Source organism: Nycticebus coucang, chromosome 10 (genome assembly GCF_027406575.1).
Source record: "Nycticebus coucang isolate mNycCou1 chromosome 10, mNycCou1.pri, whole genome shotgun sequence".
Lineage (NCBI taxonomy): Eukaryota > Metazoa > Chordata > Mammalia > Primates > Lorisidae > Nycticebus > Nycticebus coucang.
In genome coordinates, this window is record NC_069789.1 from 71,877,594 (window position 1) to 71,901,702 (window position 24,109).

The following is a 24,109-nucleotide window of genomic DNA, read 5'->3' on the forward strand; positions in this document are numbered from 1 at the left end:
TAATCATTCTTATTTTTGAAATTGAAATATTATATTTTTGAGCATGGCCATGGCATACTGAAAGCCAAGACACCAGACCAATACTCTACACATTTGTTTTAACTTTTAATTTTTGGAAAGGAAAGAGGGCTAAGGAAACAAGGGAGATACTTATTTACTCCATTAGCTAGCAAGCAAGCGGGGGTCTATCTGCTTTACCTGTCTTTGCGTTTTTAGCATAGTATACAAAAGATCTGAAAGCTTTCATTCTACTTCAAATTCACTCTTACATGCTATTACCCTCCGAGGAAAAAAGAAAAGAAAATTTCCACTAACCCTACTCGTGATTTACATACAGAGAGAAATAAATGAATGGCGTGGGGGATGGGGCAGTGAGAAGCAATGTCTTTTCCTTTGCAACCTCAGAAAATATTACTTACCAAGAACATTTTCATCCAGGGCAAATGTTTATTCCTTCTATTACTCAGCCCCTCAGTCTATGCAGGAAATCAATTTCCACTCTACCTTTCCTTCCAATTTCTAAAACAAGAGAGGAGAGAGGAACAGAAAGAGGGAAAGAGGATTCCTAAGCTTCCGTCCGGAGGGAGCGGGAGCCAGAGCCAGAGTGGAGGGCGAAGCGCTCCCATTGCGCTCTTTATACAGATCTGAGCTCTGAGAGCAAATCCACGGGGAGGGGGGCGGAGGATCCTAAAGCGAGTGCTCGGTATAGGGAGGAGGATTCAACCGGCATCTAAAATATAAATCATCTACAAACAGAATTAGTAGCCTCTCAGTCACACAAGCAATTCCCTTGAGGAAGTAGGTTTCAAAGAGCAAAGGGAAGTTCCTTGGGGGGCGGAGGGAGAAAGAGAGAGTGAGTCGAGATCAGGGATTAGGCTTGGGGTTTGGACAGGGGGGTGAGGATGGTGCCATGGAGAGGAATAGGGAAAAATAATAAAACTAATCTTACCCGATCGATTAGGCGATCGTTTGTGCAGTATCGGGACACGAAAATGGCAAGATAATGCGTTCGGCAGCAAAGCCATTTCCAGCACACTCTCAGTAACTGTGCAGAGATCAGAGGAGAGACCGGCGCCTCACAGACTGGCACCTGCTCCCCCGGGGACGGTTCTCAGAACCTCCACAGCTTTAATCTGAGGCAAAACATTCAGAGCTGAGGTTTCAAATGGAAGTCGGTTGCTCCGAGGTGCGGGCGGCGGGATCCGCCGAGGAGGTGGGACCCAGGAGGGCCGCTGCCTCCGCCGCCGCCGCGTCTCTCCGGGTTCCGGGTCCCCTGTCCTCTCCGCACAGCGCCCCCGAGAGCCGCGAGCCAGTCGGCCTCCTCCGCATCTCCGGCCCTTGGATCCCCACCCCCCAACCCCAAGGCGCGATGATTTGGTCATCATAATGGGAACGGTTGGAGTGGTTTATTTAAGGGGTTGCTGTGTTGGGCTTCCTTTTACTACGCCTCCTTCAGTTGCTGCGAGTGAAAGGTTCAAGGGAAATACTAGTGAAATGCACTGATGGAATACTATTAATCCTAATAATAATGTTCCCAGCGCAGGTAACTCTTAAAGAACTGAGAGTGGGAAGATCAGAGCAGGATTTCCGAAGCGGTGCCCTCTTGAATTCTCATTGGATCCTCCCCAGCAGCCTAAATCATTCTTGCTGCTATATCTATCAGGATGACTACAGCCTTGCTCACTACTTCTCTCTTTATCTGTCTTCAACACATTCCTTTACTTCTCCTTACAGATTTATCTGTATTCCACCTCCTGTTTTCTGGGGTTCCACAGCTTCTGTCTTTCCCCACTGTATGGGGGTGTAGAGTTTGTACATTTTTACTTTGTCAGCTTAAGGATCACCACAAATAAGCCCCCTTACTCACCCCACCCCCCAAATAAAAAGCATCTTTTCACATTTTGCTTTCTTGGGGGTTGGTGGCTGCCTGTGTAACTGGCTTTTACTTGGTTACATGCCACCAGGAACTGCAGATTATTTCAAACTCCCACCACCCCGCAGCTCACCACTTTACCTTGATTCGGAAGATGATGGAATATCTGTTTGAATCTTGGATGTATTTTTCCCACAGTCATCTTGCTTCCTGAAATTTCCTCCGGTAAGTTATTCTCTTTATATGTTTTAAGGAACTTATTACTAGCGTTATTTTTAATAAGATTTGATTTTTTTAAGTGTCTCCTTTTTTGCACTTTAGTTACTTTCAGAACTCAGAGCTCTATATGGCCGTATTTATTAATTAGTATTTTAGTTGCAATTGCGCTATTTCCTACGTAATGAATTACTTCTTGTTACCCCTTTCATAATCTTTTTTGTTTGTTTGTTTTGTTTGTGTTTTTACATTTCTGTCCTCATTTATATTACAGGTTATAGGGACATTAACTTCCTTTCCCTTTCATTAACCCTTCTGGGCACACATTCTCCTGCCATTTCAAAGGTCAAATTTTATATGTTGATCTAAGGGACAGCTTAAAAGAGACGTGACAATCTTGCAGGGACTGGGAAAGTTCACCAGTCTCTCTGATCTTCAGAAGGTTGTTAAGGTCAGTATTTGTTCCTAGTAAACAATTACATGACTGAAAGAGGACTTCTTTGTAAAGTATATTTCAATGATTTTAACAGGACCCTGCACACTGAAATGCCTCTGAATGGTCAGAAGAGGAGTGTGAGTTTTGAAGGCACCATTTTTTTTTCTTACAACGTTTTAATTAATACATGAACACATCGTTTTAGGTGTTGTATTTTAATTCAGGCATAGTATTTGGCTGTACATGTCTGATTTTGCGAATTAGCTGATGAACAGTTAATTGGACAGAGAGTGCTCATTTCAGAGAAGAAGAGCTATCAGAAGAAGCCACTGATTATCTTGCGTCTATGAAATTGAAATTCAGGGACAGACTTTTCATGAAAAATTTAATTGCTTCGCTCTTCCTACTTGCCCAGCCTCAGTTTTTAATAGGTATGTTAATATGGTCAGTGCTTTTGCTTTTATGAACCTTTCGGGGGTGGGGGGACTTAACCGGCAGAATTATTACCTCCTTTTTTCAGTATAGCCGTGGAGAGAAACATTCAAAGTCTTTGCTTTTATTTCACATCTTGACATGCATTCATTACTTGTCAAACCTGCTTCTGTCAGTAATCTCTAACACAAACTGAGGGTTTTCTCTATGAACACCCCTACCCCCATTAAGGACAAGTTTCTGGTTTCCATAACATTTCCTACAGTTGGGATAGATGGAGGTGAGAACCTATTGTTCCAGCGTTTTTTTTTCCTTTCCTTCTTTATTCTTTCTCTCTCTTTTTAATTTCTCAGAAAGAACTATTCCTGTTATTATTGATGGCTGACACGACAAGCCAAACATGCATTTTTACATTCAAAAGCCCTTTTAGCTTCCAGACATAAAAGTGCTCCAGCTGCAGCGTCACCCCATCCCCCAGTCTCAGGATTCAAGGGCTTTCCCCCCTTGGCTCCCTCCTAGACAGAACAGGGCTGAGACTGTGGTCCGCACCTCTTGGCGCCCCTCCCCAGTCACTAGTTTCTACCTGATTTCTTTCCCAGTCCGGTCGTCCTGCCTGACAAGCCTGTGCCGTCAGCGTCAGGGACTTCATTTGAAGAAACAAGGGCTTAGTGTAATTTACCAATTCAAACATCCTCTTTGGAGGGAGGACTGCTGTTGATGGGCAGGGCTGGAGGGAGGAAAGAAAAAAAAAGAAAAAACTTTCAGTGCAGTCACATCTTCTCTTCTTAACCTAGTCTATCCCGGCAAGGCACAGAGATTCGGTATTTAGGTAAGTGCGTTTTGCTGTATTATAACCTGAAGTTCAAGCTTGTGGAAGGGAGATTTACATCTGAGAGGCTCCCTCAGCCCAGAACGTTTTAACTAGAGAGCTATCAACAGGCGACTCTGCCTGGAGATGTCTCGCAGTTTGTAGAAACGCCTCAGCCACCTGGGCTCAGGAAATGGGGAGGACAAGGTGCATGGTTGACCAGCTAGCCTACGGCTCGCTGGCGGTGTAGGAACGCTGTCCCCTAGCTGACCCGCCAGCGCAGGCTCCGCACTCAGCCCCTGCAGCGAACGTGTGTTGCTGCCGGCACTTGCTGCTCCGGAGAGTGGGGCGCGCCGGGGAGGGAGGGGGGTCCATCCATTCAGAATGATGCATTTGCAAGCTGCCTCAGGCCGAACTTGAACAAACCTCTTCTGTATAAAAACAGACTTGGGGGCTCTGTAATCTTTCTGCGTTGTTATTATTTGTTTATTATTTTTAATGAGCTATGTCTAAGATTAGTAAAGGACCATTCCTCAGCATGCTTGCTGTATAATACCCCAAATCCTGTCTTCATCGGATTAAGTAAGGTTTAGAATTCCTGAATGGCTTCTTGGGCTGTGTGCTAAAGTATTGTTCCTGACTGTCCACTCGCTCCTTGCCTTCACCAACTCCCAGCAATCTGGAGGGCAGTGTTCCTGGAGAGTTGGGTTTCAACTTGAAACTAGAGCTTGGAATACAAGGTTGAAGTTAAAAGCAAAGAGTGAGGGTTGGGAGCTGTCTAGTTTATACCCTCCTTAAAATTGGTCGTTTATTTTTATTTTCCTCTTTTCTGGAGGGGTTGGGAATGGGGTTGGGAGTGGGGTGGGAGGTAGAGAGATCTGGGGCTGAGAAGAGCACTCTTTTGGCGTCCACCGGAGACGGAGGGGGTGGTGCTTCTAGGCGGCTGGTTACTGCTGGTTGTGCAGCCAGCCCGAGGTGGAGAGTTTGATGACTGCTCTCCTAGTCCTAGTCCCCAGAAGTTGAAACAGAGAGCCTTTTACTTTGCACCAGGTTGAGAACGTAATCAACCCTTTGGAGAAGGAGCTGCCTTCTTATAAGAATGGGGCTGGGAAACGCTGGGTAGGCACTACTTCTGAAGATAAAATGCATGCCTCCAGCTGTGCGGTGCCCACCGGCTGTTTGAAAAAAGGAAGAGGTGACTAGGGATGCACATGAACGGTAGGATCGCTGAGAAAATTCTAGCCAGTCAAAGGCATGTAAGCAAAGACGACAGCACCAGGGTATAAAACTGTCACAGCAGCTTGGAAGACAGATGATTCATATTTGGGGGACTTTCTTTTGCGTGCTATTCAGATTTGTTTGTCATCATGCAGTTAAGAAGGTAAGGACCATTGAATGGCTGTATTTTATTGACAGTCATATAACCTATGTGTGACCATCCTGTGTTGATTTTTTTCCCCTGTTTTAAGAGATGGAATATGTGCATTTTCAGACAGTCCTATGATGCATAACTGAACGGTCACATTCGTGAATCAGTTTAAAACCATTTACATGTTTAACATGAATTTAGTTAAATGTTTAGCAATGTTATGAAAGACGTGAATTAGACCAAGGCAAGAGGAAGACATAGGGAGGATAAAGAGTTAGAGGAAAGGATGGATAACCCTCATGAAATATGGAGGGTGGCAGTTGTAGACATGTGCTAGAAACATCGCCGCTTGGAGAACTATTAGTGGTGTATTGCACTAATAAAGTCATTTTGACAACTTGAGAGAAGTGTTTTGTAGGTATTCCCATGCTATTTTTCTCAGTCTAGAAAAAAAAAATCATGTGTTGGGGGTGGGTTGAGTTGTCAGACAGAAGGGAAAAAGAAGAGCTCTTCCAAGGACAGTGTCTGTGTGGCCCCAGAATAGAATTCATTGGGCTTAGGAAACCAGCTGGAAAATTGAAACAAAAAAAATTTTTTTTTTTTCAAAACAATTGTAAAAAAAATGTGGAAACTCTTCCCTAAATAAAACACTTTTTAAATTCGAATTTGTATAAATGTGAGGATCCAGCAGCTGATAAATTGCTTCCAAAACAAGGTTTGACTCAATTAAAATGATACATCAAATTTTGAATATTTTAATAATTTTTGCTATTATTATTGATATTGTTTTGTTATGTTTGGCTTGCATGTTGCTTCCATACAGTGAATCAAAAAATAAATGTTACTAAGAAACAATCATAAAATCATTTCATTTGATAACAACACTTTCTCTTCTCTAAGAAATTGTATTCTATAAATTTTCTCTGGAAATGTTTTTAGAAATTACACTTGTTGATATATATACATGATAATTTTTCTACCTGTAAGGCTCACTGATAAGACCTTGAAGAAATAAGAAAGACAATTACAACTTTGAATTGTAAAATTGCAAAGTTATGGTGCTTTTCTTAGTTTGATGCACAAGGTAGCTTTTACTCCACTGGAGAAGGTAATTTGTCAATGAATTAAAATTCCTAATTCTTTTGCATTTTATCCTCTGGAATTTTATTGTAGTAAAGGGTAAATGTGCCCATTTTGTTAGTGTGTGTGTCTATGTATAAATAGAAAGATAGATATACATCCATTTATAGGTGGATGGAGAAGGTATTTATTTCAAGTCTATGTTGCTTTAATTAAAAAGATTTCCAAATACAATAGACATGACACTCTATAATAATCAATTTCATTTTCTTTTAATCAGATAATATGAGATGTCATCCTCTTATAGAACTTTTTCTTTTAAAAAATTCATGGTAATAATGGGAATGTAGCTTTATCTAAGCTATAGTATATCTTGATTTTCTTCCTGCAAAATAATTGGTACACAATAGTTAAGTAAATCAAATTTAAGTAGGAGAGAAACCATTGGGATTCAGAATGTGTGTGTATGTGTGTGAGTGTGTCTGTATGTATTTCATGCCTATATAATAGTGGGAGTCTACCATTAGCTTGACTCCTAAATTTGTGTGTTTTTAAATAAAGTTCAAATTTCTTTTCAGAATATTGTATTTGTGTGGTTCTGTCTACAAGTGCAAAGAACACAACTACTGAGACTTCCAAACTTTGATGTTTCATTATCAACATATAATTCAGTTTCACATATTTCCTCATATTGAGTTTTTTTGTTTAATATTAATATTATCTTTAAAATGAGCAGTCATTGATTGGAATAAGAATCCAAAAATTTTAGTAATTTAGAAAATTGGATATTACTATTAAAAGAGTTCGGATAGCAGTGGAAATAAGACACCAATCAGTGAAGAGTTTAGCACAAATTTTTTTTTTTCTTAAAAAAAAATCATCCCAAAGGTGTTTGGATGTTGTGACTATGGCATATGTTTAATGATATACTCCTCTAAGACTCTTGACATCTTTTTCTTTCACCTCCTAATAGTGATTTATTTGGAAAAAGTGGTGTGTTGATAGAGCTAAAATTTCTTCTAGAATTTCAGGTCTAGGTCTATGTGATTAACATGAGCCTGCTAAGATTTCTTGACCACTCTTCATTGATTTTCCTCATTTCTCATGTGCAGAAAACAATACCTATTTCAAAAAGTTGTAGATGAAATGACATAAAAGATGAGGATTTTTAAATGGATAAATATATGATAGAAATAAAATACGCCAGGTAAAAGTTTGAATTTTTAAAGTAGTCTTTTTTGTTAAAATTTGATCTCCACACAAGAAATGTTTTTTTCAATACGAGTGTCAACTGTTCTTATTCTACAGTGTCAATGGTCAAATAAGTTTAATCAGTATTTGTTTTGAGGCTGTACTTTTTAAAAAGTTAAAATAATGCATTCTTCACGCTCATTAGTTCTTTTCTTAATGGTGTATTTACATTTGCTTTAACTTAGTTCTGGGAGAATAGTCATTTTTACAACATAGTTGCTCTTGATTGATTTCTCACTGTTATTTAATTTGGGGAAAAGGATTTCTTAGAAGATTCAGATTGTCAACCTGATGATAATCTCTGTCCTTAACTGAAAACGAGCTCAAAGTATTCTACATGATACCCAAAAAATGGAGAAACTTACACAGCCATATTTTTATTTTCTAGCATTTTGATAAATTCATATTCAGTTCACCAGATTTAATTCAAATAGCATTTTAATTTAGCAACTACTTGGATAATTTTATTTAGCCATTTAAGAGGCTAGCCCCAACCAGTTTCTCCATGTAGCGCTATATGATGTTATTATTTTAATGTTTACAATTCCTAAGTTCTAATGGAGAGCAAAGTAAAAAACATTTGTATTTGAATATTTTTCTAATGGATGATTGTAATTGTTAAAAGACAAGGATATGTAATAATGTTTATTCTATACTAGAAAAGGGAAATAAGTCTCTGAAAATGAAAAATAATCATGAATACTAATACACTAATGACTTTTCTAGGGAAGAGAAATCTGGAATTTCTGGCCTGGTTTGTTATGTGTTTGATTGGTTATTTATTATCAGTATCAAATAGCTACTGATAACCACTTTTTACTGGTCATCAAATATCTTATTGAGAGTATTTTAAAGCTTTTAGTACTATCATTCAAAGCATATTTTATGAGCTATGAGGAATGCTTCTATCTAGTTACTCACTTGCAGAACTATCCAGTTACAAAATCTTTGTAGGTAACTACTTCATAAGCTAACAATCCATTCCTCTATACATAATGTTTGAAATAAAATTGTCTATAAATATTTCTGGAGTATTTCAATTTCATTTTGAAATTATTAATCATGAGTAACTATTTGATACTCCAATATAAAAAACTCAATTATGACTCACTAACAAATTTCCTTTCACCACAGATTGAAAGATATAAATAATGTATGTTTAATGAGCTGGTTGGATTGCTAGATTATTTATCATGAAATAAAGAGTTATACAGATTTTTACAGTGCTTGTTTTCAGCCAACCTAATATAAATTGAGATGTGGAAAAATGACATACAGTCGATTATAATGAGAAATCTTATAGATACACATTTTCCTATATTCATTGTTTTTTCCTTAGTAATCACAACTGACAATTTCTCAAACTATTTGTTTCTTTCTTTGTTAATAAAAAAATTATTGTCAATGTGAACTATTTTTTACTTATAATTTTTTAAAAGCTTTTGTTTTAATGCCTAGGCCCTAATTTACTCAGATGAGATGTGGATGCCTGTAAGAGCACCCAAAGCAAAACAAATATCTTCTAATAGCTAATAAAGTAGCTACCATATTATAGTTCCAGAAAATTAAATCTATAAATACACATTTATTGATTAACTTAATAAATATGTGAACATTATGTCTAAATGCATTGTAACTCTTTGCTGTGTAAGAATTATTCTCTCATAATGGGGTATTTCATTTAAATTCCATTATAGACTTATTGTGAAAGAATACTTATAGATAGACTTAGTTTTCCTGATTTCTGTGAATATCAGCCAAGCTCATCAGGATTGAGCTGTTTTTTATTAACTTTACTGGACTGTTGCATTCTGTTAATTTTAAAAGCTATCTCTAAAATATTGCACTATTAAAAAACAATCTAGCCTTGGGAGGACCAAAATTGAGTAAGCATGAATTTAAGATTTTTCAGTGTCAAATAGTGGCTGGTATATAACTATACTTCTACTTTATAGATCTTTTAACACTAGCTCTCACTAGTGAAAAATATTTTCTTTAGAACATTCCATATGATGTCCATAAATATAAGCCAGTCTTGAAAAGTGATTAAATTAAATCAAAGAATAAATTTGTAGGGTAAGCCATGGGTTTATTCAAGTTTATGCAGGTTGTGCCTAATTGTATTCTATAAATTATCTTTGATACATATGGACTTTTAAGATGCAAGTTTTTGTAACTGCTTTTAGATACACGATTTAATACTGTGTGCAGAATCCATTTCTGTTATACCTAAGGTAAATATAGAACAAAAATTAATGCAATCAAGAAGTTCCTGGGATGGATAACATATTCAAGTGGCTTTTGTGTCTTTACTAGGGTTATATTTCTGATGGTTTGGAAAATCAGCTCCGTAAATGTACATGTAGAGATGGGGAACCATCTATTTCAGAAGTAAACACCTCTTAAATGCTGATAAACACACTCTAAATTTTCAGAAAATAAATTATGAAAGATAGAATAAATTATGCAGCAAAGTTCTACAAAATACTACTTTAAGATAATTAACGTATGCTTTTCTCAGCATTTTATTATAAGATGCCAAATACATTAATATATATACCACATACAGCCTGTTCAAATCATTTAAATTGAATGGTTCTACTTGAATTTAGAGTAATCGAATTTCTTATTATTCAACCTGACTAGTTAGTATATACAAAGACAGGTCACAGTACTTTTCAGAAATGCAATACATAATATTTTTAAGATTAAACTCAAGAGTAACAAGGAAGAAGATTATAAGTCCAAAAGCATCTTTTAGAAATAGATTTGCATAGATCTACCATGAAAATGACTATTTGTTCAGCATTTGAAAACAGTCATTAACTGTTCATTCAAATTTATCTATTTATTACTGGGTTTTGGTCACCGATAATAGTGATTCTTGTGATTATTGTTCAGAAGATAATTTCTGACAAGTTCAGACAATATTATTTTTTAAAAAATTATCACAGAGTGTGTACATAGTATGTTTGATATAGCTAATATTCAGTACCCTTTATGTGAGACATAGAAATAGCTTATTTAGTCTTTCTTTTTATAATTTCCTTCAAATTTTGAGTGATTCTTTTTATATAAAGACTTTATTTACCTTACATTTCTTCTGAAATAGTATCTCATAAACAATTGAGTTTGAAGACAGTTTGGGCTATTTGACAAGTTAATATATTGACAAGAGTGAGTGAGCCTTGGAAATATCAAGTGTTCTCAAAATTGTAGATGGGGAAACCATGATTGGAGCAGAAACTTATTGTGAGAAAAACGGCATAAACAAGAGAGAGTATATTACCAATACCTTGTAAGGCTAAGTATATAAAAATATGTGCTATCCCAGCCTCTCTGTCAACTGGGTGAGTTGTGCTAAGTTTTATTGCTAAGGAGATATTCTTTAATTAGAAACACCCAGAGTTCTGACGTGGTTTATTAGATGGTTGCTCAGAAGGACCTGGAAAACAGCAGATAAAGATTTAAAAACTTGATGCTGGTTTGGTTTGCTTGCTGTAGGTCACCTCTGCTTTCTTGTTATTTTTGGTTCTTTTTAGAAAGTGTATTGGATGTCTGATGAGTTGTGCACACTGGGGTAAACCTTGGGAATATAACAATGAAAAGACATAACAATTGCTCGTAAAATGCTTGTGGCTTTTTTGCTATTTGGAGAACATTTTGTTTTAATTAATCCAGTAAATCAAATTTAATGCTTGACCACTCACTTTATTTTCACACATGTTCAATTTTGATATTGTAAATATAACTCTCTTGGAGGAAAGAGAGTTGTCTAATTTCTCTGTATAGAGAAAGGTCAATAAAGAATATGTTTTCTATGTGAGGTATTAAAGGACAATAATTAAAAAGAAATGGGGGCACCAGGGCTGAAAATAGTCCAAAAATAGTAGTAACCATTCTGAGAGTGATGATGTAGGCGATATCTTATTGTGAGTTTATTTGTTCCTAAAAATTTTAATTTATTTTAAATGTAAACATTTCCAATATTTTATTCTTTTAAATTTTGGTAATTAAAATGAATGAAAAACCAGAGTAATATTATAAAAATTTGTGAATGTAATTTTCTTATTTCAACCATTTATCAATAAGTTCCATTGGTAGAAGACCTTGTACATGCCAGGATCTCTTGCTGGTGCTACAGAAATGTCAGTGATTAAAAAAGACACAAATTCTTACCTCATGTTACCTAAACTACAAGGCAATTATTTTCCTGTAAACTAAATCTGTAACCAGGAAGAGGACAAATTTAGGGGTCTACTAACATTATTTATAACTACACTCTCCTCGGTTAAAAAAGTTTGAACATTTTTATTTTCTTCCATTGGACAAAAAGAATTTGAACATTATTATTGTGAAATGGTAAAAGTTTTTCCCATGGCTTAAAGAATCAGGACCTCTTTTTAACTTAACAACAACAGCAGCAGCAGCAGCAACAGACTTCTACTGAACTTTCTTTGAAAGTTCCTTAAATGTAATATTCCCTCTGTCTATATCTTCAGAAGATATGCTCTTACTAAAGCTTCTGAATAAAATAACTCCTATTTAGACATCTTATTTCACCATGTAGGCCTAGTTTACTTCAGAGTATGTTTGGTCTGCTTATAAATCAAGACCTTTATAGTTCATGTGGTTGCCAAACTCCAAGATTTCTTATTTTTATTTTTATTTTTTTTTATTAAATCATAACTGTATACAATGATATGATTATGGGGCATCATACACTCACTTCATAAACCATTTGACACATTTTTATCACAGTGGTTAACATAGCCTTTCCGGCGTTATCTCAGTTACTGTGCCAAAACCTTTACATTCTACATTTACCACTTTATCCCAGTATTAAATCTTGTTCTTCTTACATTATATTGTTAAATATTTTTGTTTTAGTTCAGGATCATTGTTTAAAAAAAAGGCATTGCAAAAACAAAATTGAGGCTACTGTTTATTAAAGACAAGGGCAAAATGTTAACTATCTTTTACTTGTATTGATTGGCACATAGTATGTGTTGAATAAGATTATTCAATTAACCTCCTCGAATATTCTTTAAATTAACATTTATGTGAAAAAATTCTTTTAATAACAAGAGATGTTTTAGTCTCTTCACAAACTAGAATGCTTTTATTACTAGATAAAATGAGAAAAGGTAAAATTATATTGCCATTCATAATAACGATATTAAATTTTGATATCTGCAACCATTATTTCTACTCCATTTATGTATTTTCCTTTTTAATCTTTAATTTAAGCTGGATTCTGTTTCACTGTTTTGATAATAAAATACATTAATATATTTTATGAAAATGTTAGAAATTATTAATGACATTTGATAAAGACCAATAAGACAGACATTATTCAAGAGGGGATTCTGAGAATGAGAGACTTTGTAAGCAGAAGACATATTTGACTCACCTCTGAATACAAAAAGAAAAAGTGAGAGTTTATAGCCCAGCAGTAGGATGGAGATAAGTGGATGGAAAATTACTCAGAGGAAACATCTGTGATGAGGGAATTTCTGGCTGAACTGACCTAACAGGACTCTTGCTGAAGACAGATCATGGTCCTCAAACACCACCTGGGGGATGATGGAAGTTTCTAGGGGTATCATCGACTGTGGGTGGGGATTCTGCTAAAACTGACTTGCCAGAATTCTTGCTTAAATTGGACAATGCAGGTATAAATAAGAAGCCCCAAAGTCAGGGCTTATCTGAAAGAAAATTAAAAGGAGCCTAACTGACTGGAGTTGGGTCAAGAAAAGAATCTATATAAAACCACTTCTCATATTACTAAATGTAGAATGTAATTGTCTTAACACAGTAACTTAAGAAAATGCTGTGAAGGCTATGTTAACCAGTTTGGTGAAAAATATTTCAAATTGTATATAAAACCAGCACATTGTACCCCACAATTGCATTAATGTACACAGCTATGATTTAATAAAAAAAAGAAAAAAACTCTATTTTCCCCTACAAATATACTTTCTAAACCTCCTTCATTTGAACTTTATTCCTTAGTGATGACTTTCCTTAAGAATTACAATGAATAGAATCTGAATCTTACAAACGTATTATAGGATCACTTATGTTAAAACATTTTGATATTTTATATTTAACAGATGACTCAGATGGCTTTTATCCTTTGAGCTTTTAAGAATAATTTCCTGTATGTGCCAGAAAGAATTAAGGAAGGGAACTCACCTCCTCTTCATTTTTCTAATCAGTTCTACCATTAGGTAGCAGCATTTAACTTCCTTTTTATTGGTAGGACAAGATTGTATTGACAGGATCAGGTTGGAGATTAGTTCCTATCACAGTATATACTCCTCTGAGGAATACTAACCCTCATTAAGATGGAAAAGAATGTAATTCAGAGGCACTATATTGCCTGATCAGCTAAAATAAATAGAGAGGAGGACTCTCTGGACACAGGTTTAGCAGAGTTAAATGATAAGGATGCATTTCTAAGGTCAGCTTCAAACTGTGCAATGTGAATGAAAAGAAGGAAACTCAGTTCTTTTGAGGAAAAATAGAGGGGGAAATGAAAAAATACAATAACAATGCATTACTCACAAATTTAATGTAATGGAAATCTCCTGCTATTGTAAGCAGACAGAAAAAAAAGTTGCCTATAAAGTTATTTAAGAGGCGTTTCAATTCACTGGATGTCCAAAAAGTTACGATGTGCAAGACAGTGTGTTAAGTATTAGGGGCCGTGGGGATTGCTAAAATGTAAAACTGGCCAGCAAATCTCTCATAATCTGATCATATGAACAATGGTGTTAAAGAGGACAACGGTAGATTTTTGTCAAATTTTAGAAGACCGATGAAAAGAAATCTATCTAGTCTACACTTACTTTAATAATTTCTACCCTCTTTTATTGGAAAGAATTTAAAGTAGTTATTAATAGAACATATTAAGGACATTTGTCTTTAACATTGAAAAAGAATTGCTAATTCATGTAAGTGTGTGTCCATATATTTCTGCATTTCCTTTCTATAAAAAAATAATTTTTTTAATTTCAGATTAATACAAGGGTACAAATGTTTATACTGTCATATTGTTTTCATTTCTAAGGCAAATTCAAGTTGTGTTGTACCCCTCACTCATGGGCAAGCTCAACACATTGACAGCACATTACGTTAGGTAAGATCCTGCCGATGGCCCTCCCTCTACCCTGTACCTGTGTTTTTTCTTTCCTGTGGGCATGTAGTTGTTTATATGCTGGTTTCATATTAGTATTGAGTGCATTGATTAGATAAATTCACATTGCTTGGAGTTGAATGATACCGTTTTGCCGTAGGAGTTATCACTATTTTTTTAGTTTGCTTTTTTTTTCTTACATTCTTTTTTAAACTTTGTTTTAAAGATGTAGTTTTTCTTTAATTCCTAGATATATTCAGTGAACATTTGTATATCTAAATGTCAGAATGATTTTCTTCCCCTTTTTAAATATAACTCTTATCTCAACAAAAGCACACAAATTAAACAATTATTTGTCTCTGGGTAGAGTATAGAAAGAAAATAGCCCAGTCCTATCAATTTATGTGGAAAATGGAACACATGGTGTAAAGTATGCAAGATTTTATATCTGAATAAATTTTTTGGTAATTTTATATAAGAAAATACAAAATTATAGTTTTTAAGCTATTTTAAAATCAACACCTTTAAATAAACAATGTATATGTTAAAAAAGAATAATTTTAGGTTATTTGAAATAGAAAGCTACTAATACCAAGGTAATGATGTAAATTAGTACATAATGAAGTGCTCATTCTTTTATTAATCTGACTATAGATTATATAGTCAGGTTATGAACATGCAAAAATGAAAGCACATTTTCCATGATGCCTTGTGTTATCCACTTAGGTTTGGATATGTGCATCAAATTTGCTACTTAAGTATTGCTTGCTGTCATTGAAAAGCAAAGGCCTTAAAGCTATTTTTTTTTATAAACACAGGATTTTTCCAGCTACCTCATGTTATACTTTCTTAGCTATAGTCCAGAGTTTTTACACTATTGCCTCTTAAAATAATACTTGTTAGAAATGACCCTTACATGCTTGCTGTTATCTGCAATGTTTGAGAATATGAGAGAATTGACCTTAATTAAAGTTGCATGATTGCATTTCAGCAAAATATTACAAGTCATCTCAGTCCACAAATATATTATTATGTCTCCTATTGTGAGACACTAAGTCAGTTGTACATATGTTAAATAGTTTTTTTTTCTTTCAGTGGTACTATGAATCAATTTATAATAAGATTGAGAAATCAAAGCCTATTGGATTAATCTTATAATTTCTCTGAAGAACAGAAATATAAAGTAAATCATTTTGACCAATATTATACTTTTTAACCCTATAAATAACGCACATAATTAGAAAAAATCATTTTATGAATGTTGAATTTATCGTACATGTTTTAAATTATGAAATTAAATCACATTCAGTTGATTGAAACTATCACCTTTATTGAAAACATTAAATTATACAAAGCAGACACTGACAATTCATAATATATAATAGTATTCCTCCATTTCATTTTTACTTCAGTTTCTATTTCTGTTATTGCTGCTTTCTATTTTTAATTTTTATTTCATTCAAAAGAGACGACACAAGTTCTAATGAATAACTTTCAGTCTTCGATGAGTTTTAATTAGGTTGCAAGTTGCTGTAACTGAGAAAATCTGAGACTCGGTTTGGCTTTAAGACTGCTCCAGGGAATCCTTCCTCTGGTGTGCACTCATTCATCTTGAACTACAGCATTCTAAACCAATAAGGATAATAATCATAGAGGTCAAATTAAAAAATATTAGTAAAATGCTTGGCATATAGAAGGGCTTCCTAAATATTAATTTTGTCGTGAAGAAGAACAGCAGGTGATTTTAATACCACTGTCTTTTTATCCTCCCTATGGAGTTAGGAGGACTTCCAACTTGTCCCTAGTACATGACCTTTTGAAAGGGGAGAAACAAGCTATTCAGTTGCTATTTCTAATTTATGATTCTTTAAATTCAAGAACCTTAACAGTGTAACATGCACTGTGCTGCTCAGTGGGAAGAGGATTTATGTTCGACTATTTGTTGACTAGGATCTGCGTTTGACTTTCAGACATAGTTTCCATCTTTAGAAACTATGAATAATAGAACATAAGTGAAAAAGTTCTTAGTTTTCACAATTATACATGATCATAATAAGTCTCTTATCATTGTGCTCAAAGCTAATAATTAATAAGGATGTGTTGATGTCCTTGACTTTAAAATGTTTTTAATATTAAAAATGTTTTCCTTTGATAGTATTTGAACAACCATTTATTATGCTTACAATTTGGACATAAAAACCATTACCTCAGAATACCTTTGCTTCAAATATCAAAGCAATTGTCACCTTGAAGTTTAGCTCAGATGTAAATTTCTCTGTAGATCTCTCCTTTTTTCTTTCAAAACAGAAGGAGTTTTTTTTTTTTTAATCTTGCCAGCCGTATCATATTATTTATATCTTAATTTAAGTACTTATTTAAACAAACTTTATTCATCCACTCTACCAATACTTGTTAGGCAATTTTATTTCAGGTATTTTGGCAACTGTTTCACTGTCATTAAAACAGGAACACTACTCCTCCCAATTAATCTAATTGAGGGTAGGGTTATGTGCAGGGAAAAAGAGCAAACATACCAACTCATGAGTGCAGTGTAAGAATACAATCATGAGAGGGAAATGAATGGGAGCATAAAGTTTGAGTAACAGCCTTGAAGGGTTACAGAGAGTTTTGTGGATGGAGTGACAATCTATTCTGAAGTTTTAAGTAAAGGTCAATGTAGGCAGGTAAAGAGGTTCAAGTAGAAATACTGAACTGATTCAGACAGAACCAACTATTAACACATAAGCAAAGGTCCTGAGGAATGACAGAAATGAGGTAAATTGAGATACAGAATAAGGCCGGAGCTCAGTTGATGTCCAGTAGTTAGTGATGGTGATGTGCACACGTAGGGAAGGGACTTGTATATATTGTTTTAAAGAGTTCAAATGTTATACAGACGGGAAAGCGTGCATTTACATCATTGTGGGTCAAGGAATTACATGTCAGATTTGACATTTTAGTAAGATAAATCTGGTTGTGGTGAAAAGAACAGTTTTGAGAGAGTCACATAGGTGATGGCACACTGGTTATGAAGCTTTGTAATAATCTGTAATAGTTAGAAGGGATCGTCGTAGTGCTGGCAGTACAGAATAAAGCAGCGGAGTAAAGTGGGGGTAGAAAGAAAGTTATAGATTTGATTCTGAGGAAGAATTATGCATAGAACTTTGGAACTGCTTGGATATTATATATGTGCAATGAATAAGAAGGTTGGTAAAAGTGGTGTTTAGGCTTAAATATTTGAGTAGATACAAGTATCACTTAGCGAGTTGATATGGAAAGAGAAAAAGTTTTCCTCCTGTGTTGTAACTCTTAAGGAAAGTCCTCGGTATCTACTTAAGTGTAACTTATGTGGGTTATTTCAGTTTCATTATTATAACTCTTTTCAAAATGTCCTTGTAAACAATGATTTCAAATGATCCCAAAAATTTGTATAGGGTTGAAGTGAACAGCACTGGAAACATGGACCCAAATCAGAAATAGAAGAAAAAGAAATAATTAAAACCTAGCAATTAGGTGGTAATTACCAAGTAATATTATTAAGTAGTTCACTATACATAATTTGAGAAACTTTTTTTTATGTTCCACCTGTTAAGATGGGTAACTATGGGAGATAGTGGATATGTTAATTTGTTTGTCTATAGTAACTATGCCATATGTTTAATACCTTAAATATACACAATATCGTTTGTTTTAAATATATGAAGACCATGGGACGTCCTCAATGTATTTGATGAAGAAGATAATCAACGTATGATTCTGGTTGTAGCGAAAAAAACAGTTTTGAGAGGGTTGCATAGGTGTTGGCAAACCATTTTTGTAGCTTTTAGTAATCTGTAATAGTTTAGAGGCTACGGCAGTAGTGTTGGTACAGAATAATTATATAATGAAAACATTATAAAATTTTAGAATAGGCCCTTAAATGCCGTCTAGGTCTATTGTATCTTACTTTTACAACTCTTTGTATATAACAGAATCGTGTGTTTATGTACAAAGACTTGAGCTTAATTTTATGGTATAGTTGTATGATTTCACACCAGTATAAAATCTGATTAAAAACACTTCATGCCCTAACCACATGCTGGACGCTATTCTAAATGTTTGCCAAATATTAACTCATTTAGTTTTTCTAAATGAGTTTTAGATGATGAGTGATCTTCTATAATAGCTGGAAGGGAAGTTACTTTCCACAGATCAAACATCTACTCAGGGGTGTCTGACCATTTTTTTTTTTTTCCTGTCTCATATTGGAAGAAACAGAATTGTCTTGGGCCACATGTTAAATACGAAAACACTAACAAAAGCTGATTGGCAAAACAAAAACAAAACCGAAACAAAAGGTCTACAGTACTTTTCATGATATTCGACACCATAGATACACCAAAAAAGTCCTTCAAAAAATCAGCACATGGCCCCCTGAGGTCCAAGCCTCAGGTTGGACACCTGTGATGGGAGAGGGTTTAGGATTTTAACCCAGGTAGTTTTGCTCCAGAATTCAATTTTTTAACCACTTTCTGTACTGTCTCTTGATATTATAAACTTAGTGTTAGATTTGGAGAAAATTTGACTTTGTTTTCAAAGAGTTATTTTTCAAGTTACTAATTAGGAAGGTTAGAATAATTATTGCCTAGATATTTTCAGATTCTTACAGTTCTGTTTGGTTATAGGAAAGCTCTATTTAGAGGGTACTACTATGACTTTCATTCAATTAAGTTATTTTTCCTCTCAGATTAGATATGTAAGATGGACTTAAAGCACATAGACTGTTTTAATAACTTATTGAAATTAAGTAAGTATAATTTTATAACAATGGTGACAATTTGCTAGTTTAAATGTATTTATAATCAGTGGAATAAGAATGTATGTGCTTTAAAAAGATGAGCAGTATCTATTAGTCATAGAGGGATTATACATATCACTTTACCAACACACATAAGAATAATTCTAAATGTATAAATGTAATAAAGTGTATTTATTTTAAGATAAATGCTGTAATTCCCACATAAGAAAAATGATATGTAAAAAACATTTATTATCTTTAGCAGATTTGAAAGTTAGGAGTTGAATCATTTGACTGTGTTATATTTAAACGTGAAATTGAAGGAAGCCCCAAATCTCCCAATTTCTATTCCAAAATATTTCTATTAGATTGTGCTATTTCTTCTTATAATAAGTTAATTTTAAAATGTATTCACCTGTAAGACTTTCTATGCTGTTTAAAAAGAAGGTATTTCTTATTCCTCATAGTGGAACAATTTATATTGGGGTAAATTATATTATATGTAGGTAATGTCCTTTTAATTTTATAGTGGGTAAGACTGAATCTGTGATCTAGGTCACCCATTGCATCACTCTTTTGAGATACTTTAGGGCTACATAATTATTGCTGCATATCTCTCATATAAGAAGAGTTCAGCTTTAAATGAAAAAACTTAGTGTTGCTTGAAAAGCAAGTTGAAACTACCAGATCCCTATCCAAACATCAGAGAAATGTGGTAGCCACTGTAATTGAAGTATTTCACTCAATATTGTAAATTTTTATGTTTTTCTTAAGAGATTTTGTTAACTAAGAACTCTAATTACTAAAACTTTCTCTGTATGGTTCTACGTGATATAAATAATAACTATTTGCAAAGACTGATGGGGATAGGAATTAAAATTGAATTAAAATATTTAAAAATTGTTTGGTGTGGTATATAGACATTGCATCAATAGCTATGTCTAAAGTTCCTTATATCATATCATCCTGGGATTAATATAATGAGTGCAGTTTAATTGTTTATGGATAATCTGCATTTTCTTAGTTTATTGGGTGTATATGAATTTTTCAGGTATGAATGTTCATCTCAAGAATAAACACAGATGCACATTTAAATATTCTAAAGGTCCTGGACATAATTTAATTAAGATTCTTTTCAAATAATCAGTGAAGCTATTAGTCCCTAAGAGACTAATGGAAAAAAATATCTGGGCAAACTCACTACTCCATACATCTACCCCTCACACACATTTATCCATATTTTGATTTGTCTCTTTGTTTATCCTCTCTTCTCTCTACACACACACACACGTAATCTTTAGGTAGGAAGACACGCATACATGTATTTACGTATTTATGTATTCTTATACACTGTTTTATTCCAAGTTTATCTAGATTTTGGCAATGGTATGAATACCTTCAATTCATTTTTAAAACATTTCTCTAAATAATTAAATATACTTGATATTAAAATGTATGACAAAATTTGTGAAATATTTAAACACATTAAATATGTATTTTAAAGGTGTCTAATTTTATGAAACATTTAAGCAGGAAAAAAGAACATTAGCTGAAGCTTCTGATTATTGCTCGATAGGCTTTACTGATCTACTGGACAACAATGTCATGACAAGGCCTCTTGGGACTGAGTGCCTTATTTTCCATTAGTATAAGAAAAAGAGTACAAAGTTTAAAAGATAAGCACCTCTAAAATGTTCGGTTTGCATTTTATTTTCTTTTACTATCATCTACATTAAAATAATGATATTGGATTAAAATTTGGAAAATTACCCACCGCAGTACCTTAACTGATAGAAAAGACTCTTCCAGGGGTTAACTAATTGCCTGTGTATTTTGTCTAGGTGTTGAGGGAAAGCTAAGAGAATGAAGGCTCTAAATCCCCAGTGGAAGCATGATATGGCGGAGCAGAGCTGGTGCTGAATTGTTCTCTCTGATGGCTCTATGGGAGTGGATAGCACTGAGTCTTCATTGCTGGGTTTTAGCGGTTGCTGCTGTTTCGGATCAGCATGCCACAAGCCCCTTCGACTGGCTCCTCTCTGATAAGGGACCCTTCCATCGCTCACAGGAATACACAGATTTTGTGGACAGAAGCCGGCAGGGATTTAGCACACGATACAAGATATACAGGTATGAAGCAAAGGGAAAGCAATTACGGAGATATCGTCCTTGGAGGTTGCATATGAATAAATTTAAGGGAACGTTTCAGATGGGAAAGGGGTTATTATCAGAAGGGTTATTATTTACCATGCACCATAGTATTTTTTTTTGCTATTTCAGAATATTTCCTGTAGATGCAATATATTATGGGGAAAAAAAGATAATGGTGACCACTTATGTATCGCTCTCAAATTTGAGAAGGCTACACCACCTTCATGCAAATGCAACGTACTTAGAGGCTGAGTTTCTCATTTCAAATAGCCAAAATTTTAAAGTTATTTTGCTTAAATTGCTTTTGCTTTCTACCTTATAGACACCCCATGTTATTTCAGCCTACCTGACAATAATATCTTCTACTAATCATTAAGAATTTGGGTCACATCATCTTTTTTTTTACCTGAAAAATAATTGTGCATTCAGAAGCTAAAGGGGAAAATGGAATAAAAATAAATAAAAGATAAATGGACATGAAAGCTAAGACCAAAGAAATGGAGTGGGCTAAGATGTATGGCCTTTAACTTGTATTGCCCTTCTATATTTGAAATCTAAATAAGTTACACAAAAAGTCGTACATTAAATCCAATGAATTTTGCTTGCTCAGTGACTCCATTCAATGTCGAGTGTACAAGTCATTACCTGAATAGATTAGAGTCTATTGATCTATGCCATAACGAATATTTTATGCAAAGTAATCACTTTGTTTTTTTTAGTGTTAGAAGCTTTTAATTCCAAGTTATTCAGTGTTTATGTACAAGCAAATTTAGTTTTGTTATTTGTGTCTCTGCGTCTAGGTAGATACCGTCGTATAAATATTTTATTTTATGTCGTGTGTGCACCAGAGGGCACTGTGTTTCAGTCGGTATGTGTCTTGAATACAGCCTTGTGAGAAACTTATAAATTCTATCAGTAATGTATATTTACAGAAGAGACTGAATTTCCTGAAAAAGTTTCAGGAAGCATCACACTGTTATTGCTGTGCTTCAGTCTGAAAATAAGAAATTTTCCAGGCAGCCCCAATGCTGTCGCAAGTCTAAAGGAAAGACTTATTCTATTTGGAAAGAATGAAATGAGAAATACTAAAGGTTTTCTTTCTGAAATTCAGAAGAAAGGTCAATATTTCATGATTCCGGGTTCATTTATTTTTATATGTATTTGTTGGCTTAGCCAGTTTTTCTTCGCCGATTGTGTGGAGCTACTTGAATGTAAAGTTGTAAGAATATCTAACATTTTAGCATTCCGCAAGAGGGCTTTTAACTGTCAGACGAACTGATGCCAGGCATGTCTCCATGATCTATTGGCATCTCTATCAGGAGGGCTGAGGGGTTGTCTTACATGTGATTATTGTGCTTAGGTTATTGGTCAATCAATTGTAAGTTGCAAGCGTGGCTTGACATGTTTTTAGAGGCTCTGAGCTTATTGAAAGAGGCATTCTTTTGTATCATAATAGTGAAAACGAATGAAAGAAAAAACCTTTGAGAGTTGTTTGTAGGGATCGTATTCTCTGTTTAGTTTTCATGAGACTCTTCCTGATGACTTTCATTAGCCCTATGCTCATTTTATGAACATTTTTACATTTGTGGCTTCAATAACATACATGGATATTTAGTCTACTTGTAAGCAAAGGGTTAAGATATTTCCTCTTATCCCTGAGCTAGGCTATAACTTCTTATCAAACTTTTTAAACATTGCTAATGGTTCTATGATCATTGACAGTTGCTTTAAAGTGAACCATACAGTTTATTCATTGGGATTCCTGCAGTCTTAGTAAAGTATTCCATTTGTCCAATTAGCATATTCTTAAATTGGAGAATGACATTTAAAATCTATCCAATAGAATCGATCCACATTTTTCCTCTAAGTTAACCTTAAATTTGAGAGATTAGAAAATCTTAAAATCAAGGATTAGAATAGCTTTCTGGTTTTTTGTTTTTGTTCATGTCTTTAATATTTATTTTCAAAAAATATTTATTAGAGACTTCATCTTTCGTAAAAGTTTGCTCTAAAGTAAAGAATTTTTGAATATTTAAGACATAGATATAAAATTAATTTTTTTTTTGGCGGCGCCCATAGCTCAGTGGGTAGGGTGTCAGCCATATATACCAATACTGACAGGTTCGAACCCCGTCCAGGCCAGCTAATATGACAACTACAACAACAAAAACAAGAAAAAATGGGTGTTGTGGAGGGCACTTGTAGTCCCAGCTACTTGGGAGGCTGAGGCCAGAGAATCTCTTAAGCCCAAGAGTTTGAGGCTGTTGTCAGCTGTGTTGCCATGGCACTCTACTCAGGGCGACAACTTGAGACTCTGCCTCGAAAAAGAAAATTAATTTGTTATATTTAAGTACTTGATTTATTGCTTATAAGATCACATAATTTCCTAAAGTCGTCAGCTAAACTCAACTAATGCTCATTATTGCTACCGTAAGCTTCATCATGTAGTATATTGCATTGACATTGTTCCTGAAAGGCATTCATTATGAATTTAAAACATATTAAACATGTTAAAATAATTAAGTCAAATCTCTTTCAGTTGTCTTTTTTTCATTTCATATCCTTGTCCAGCAATTTT

The 24,109-nt window shown here is 34.4% G+C and overlaps 1 protein-coding gene across 3 annotated transcripts in view; it reads left to right on the forward strand.

Annotated features, from left to right (window-relative positions):
* Positions 1-1,473: 1,473 nt before the first annotated feature.
* Positions 1,474-24,109, forward strand: part of BRINP3 (BMP/retinoic acid inducible neural specific 3) — a 389,735-nt gene continuing 367,099 nt past the window's right edge. The window contains exons 1-2 of one of the 3 annotated variants that reach the window (XM_053607791.1): positions 1,474-2,098; positions 21,225-21,510. In XM_053607791.1, the coding sequence (XP_053463766.1) occupies positions 21,275-21,510 (236 nt within the window). In that variant the 5' untranslated portion in view covers positions 1,474-2,098; positions 21,225-21,274. Of the gene's footprint in view, positions 2,099-3,556; positions 3,787-4,724; positions 5,147-21,224; positions 21,511-24,109 lie in introns of those variants that run through there. The other 2 variants (XM_053607792.1, XM_053607793.1) reach the window with 2 other exon arrangements.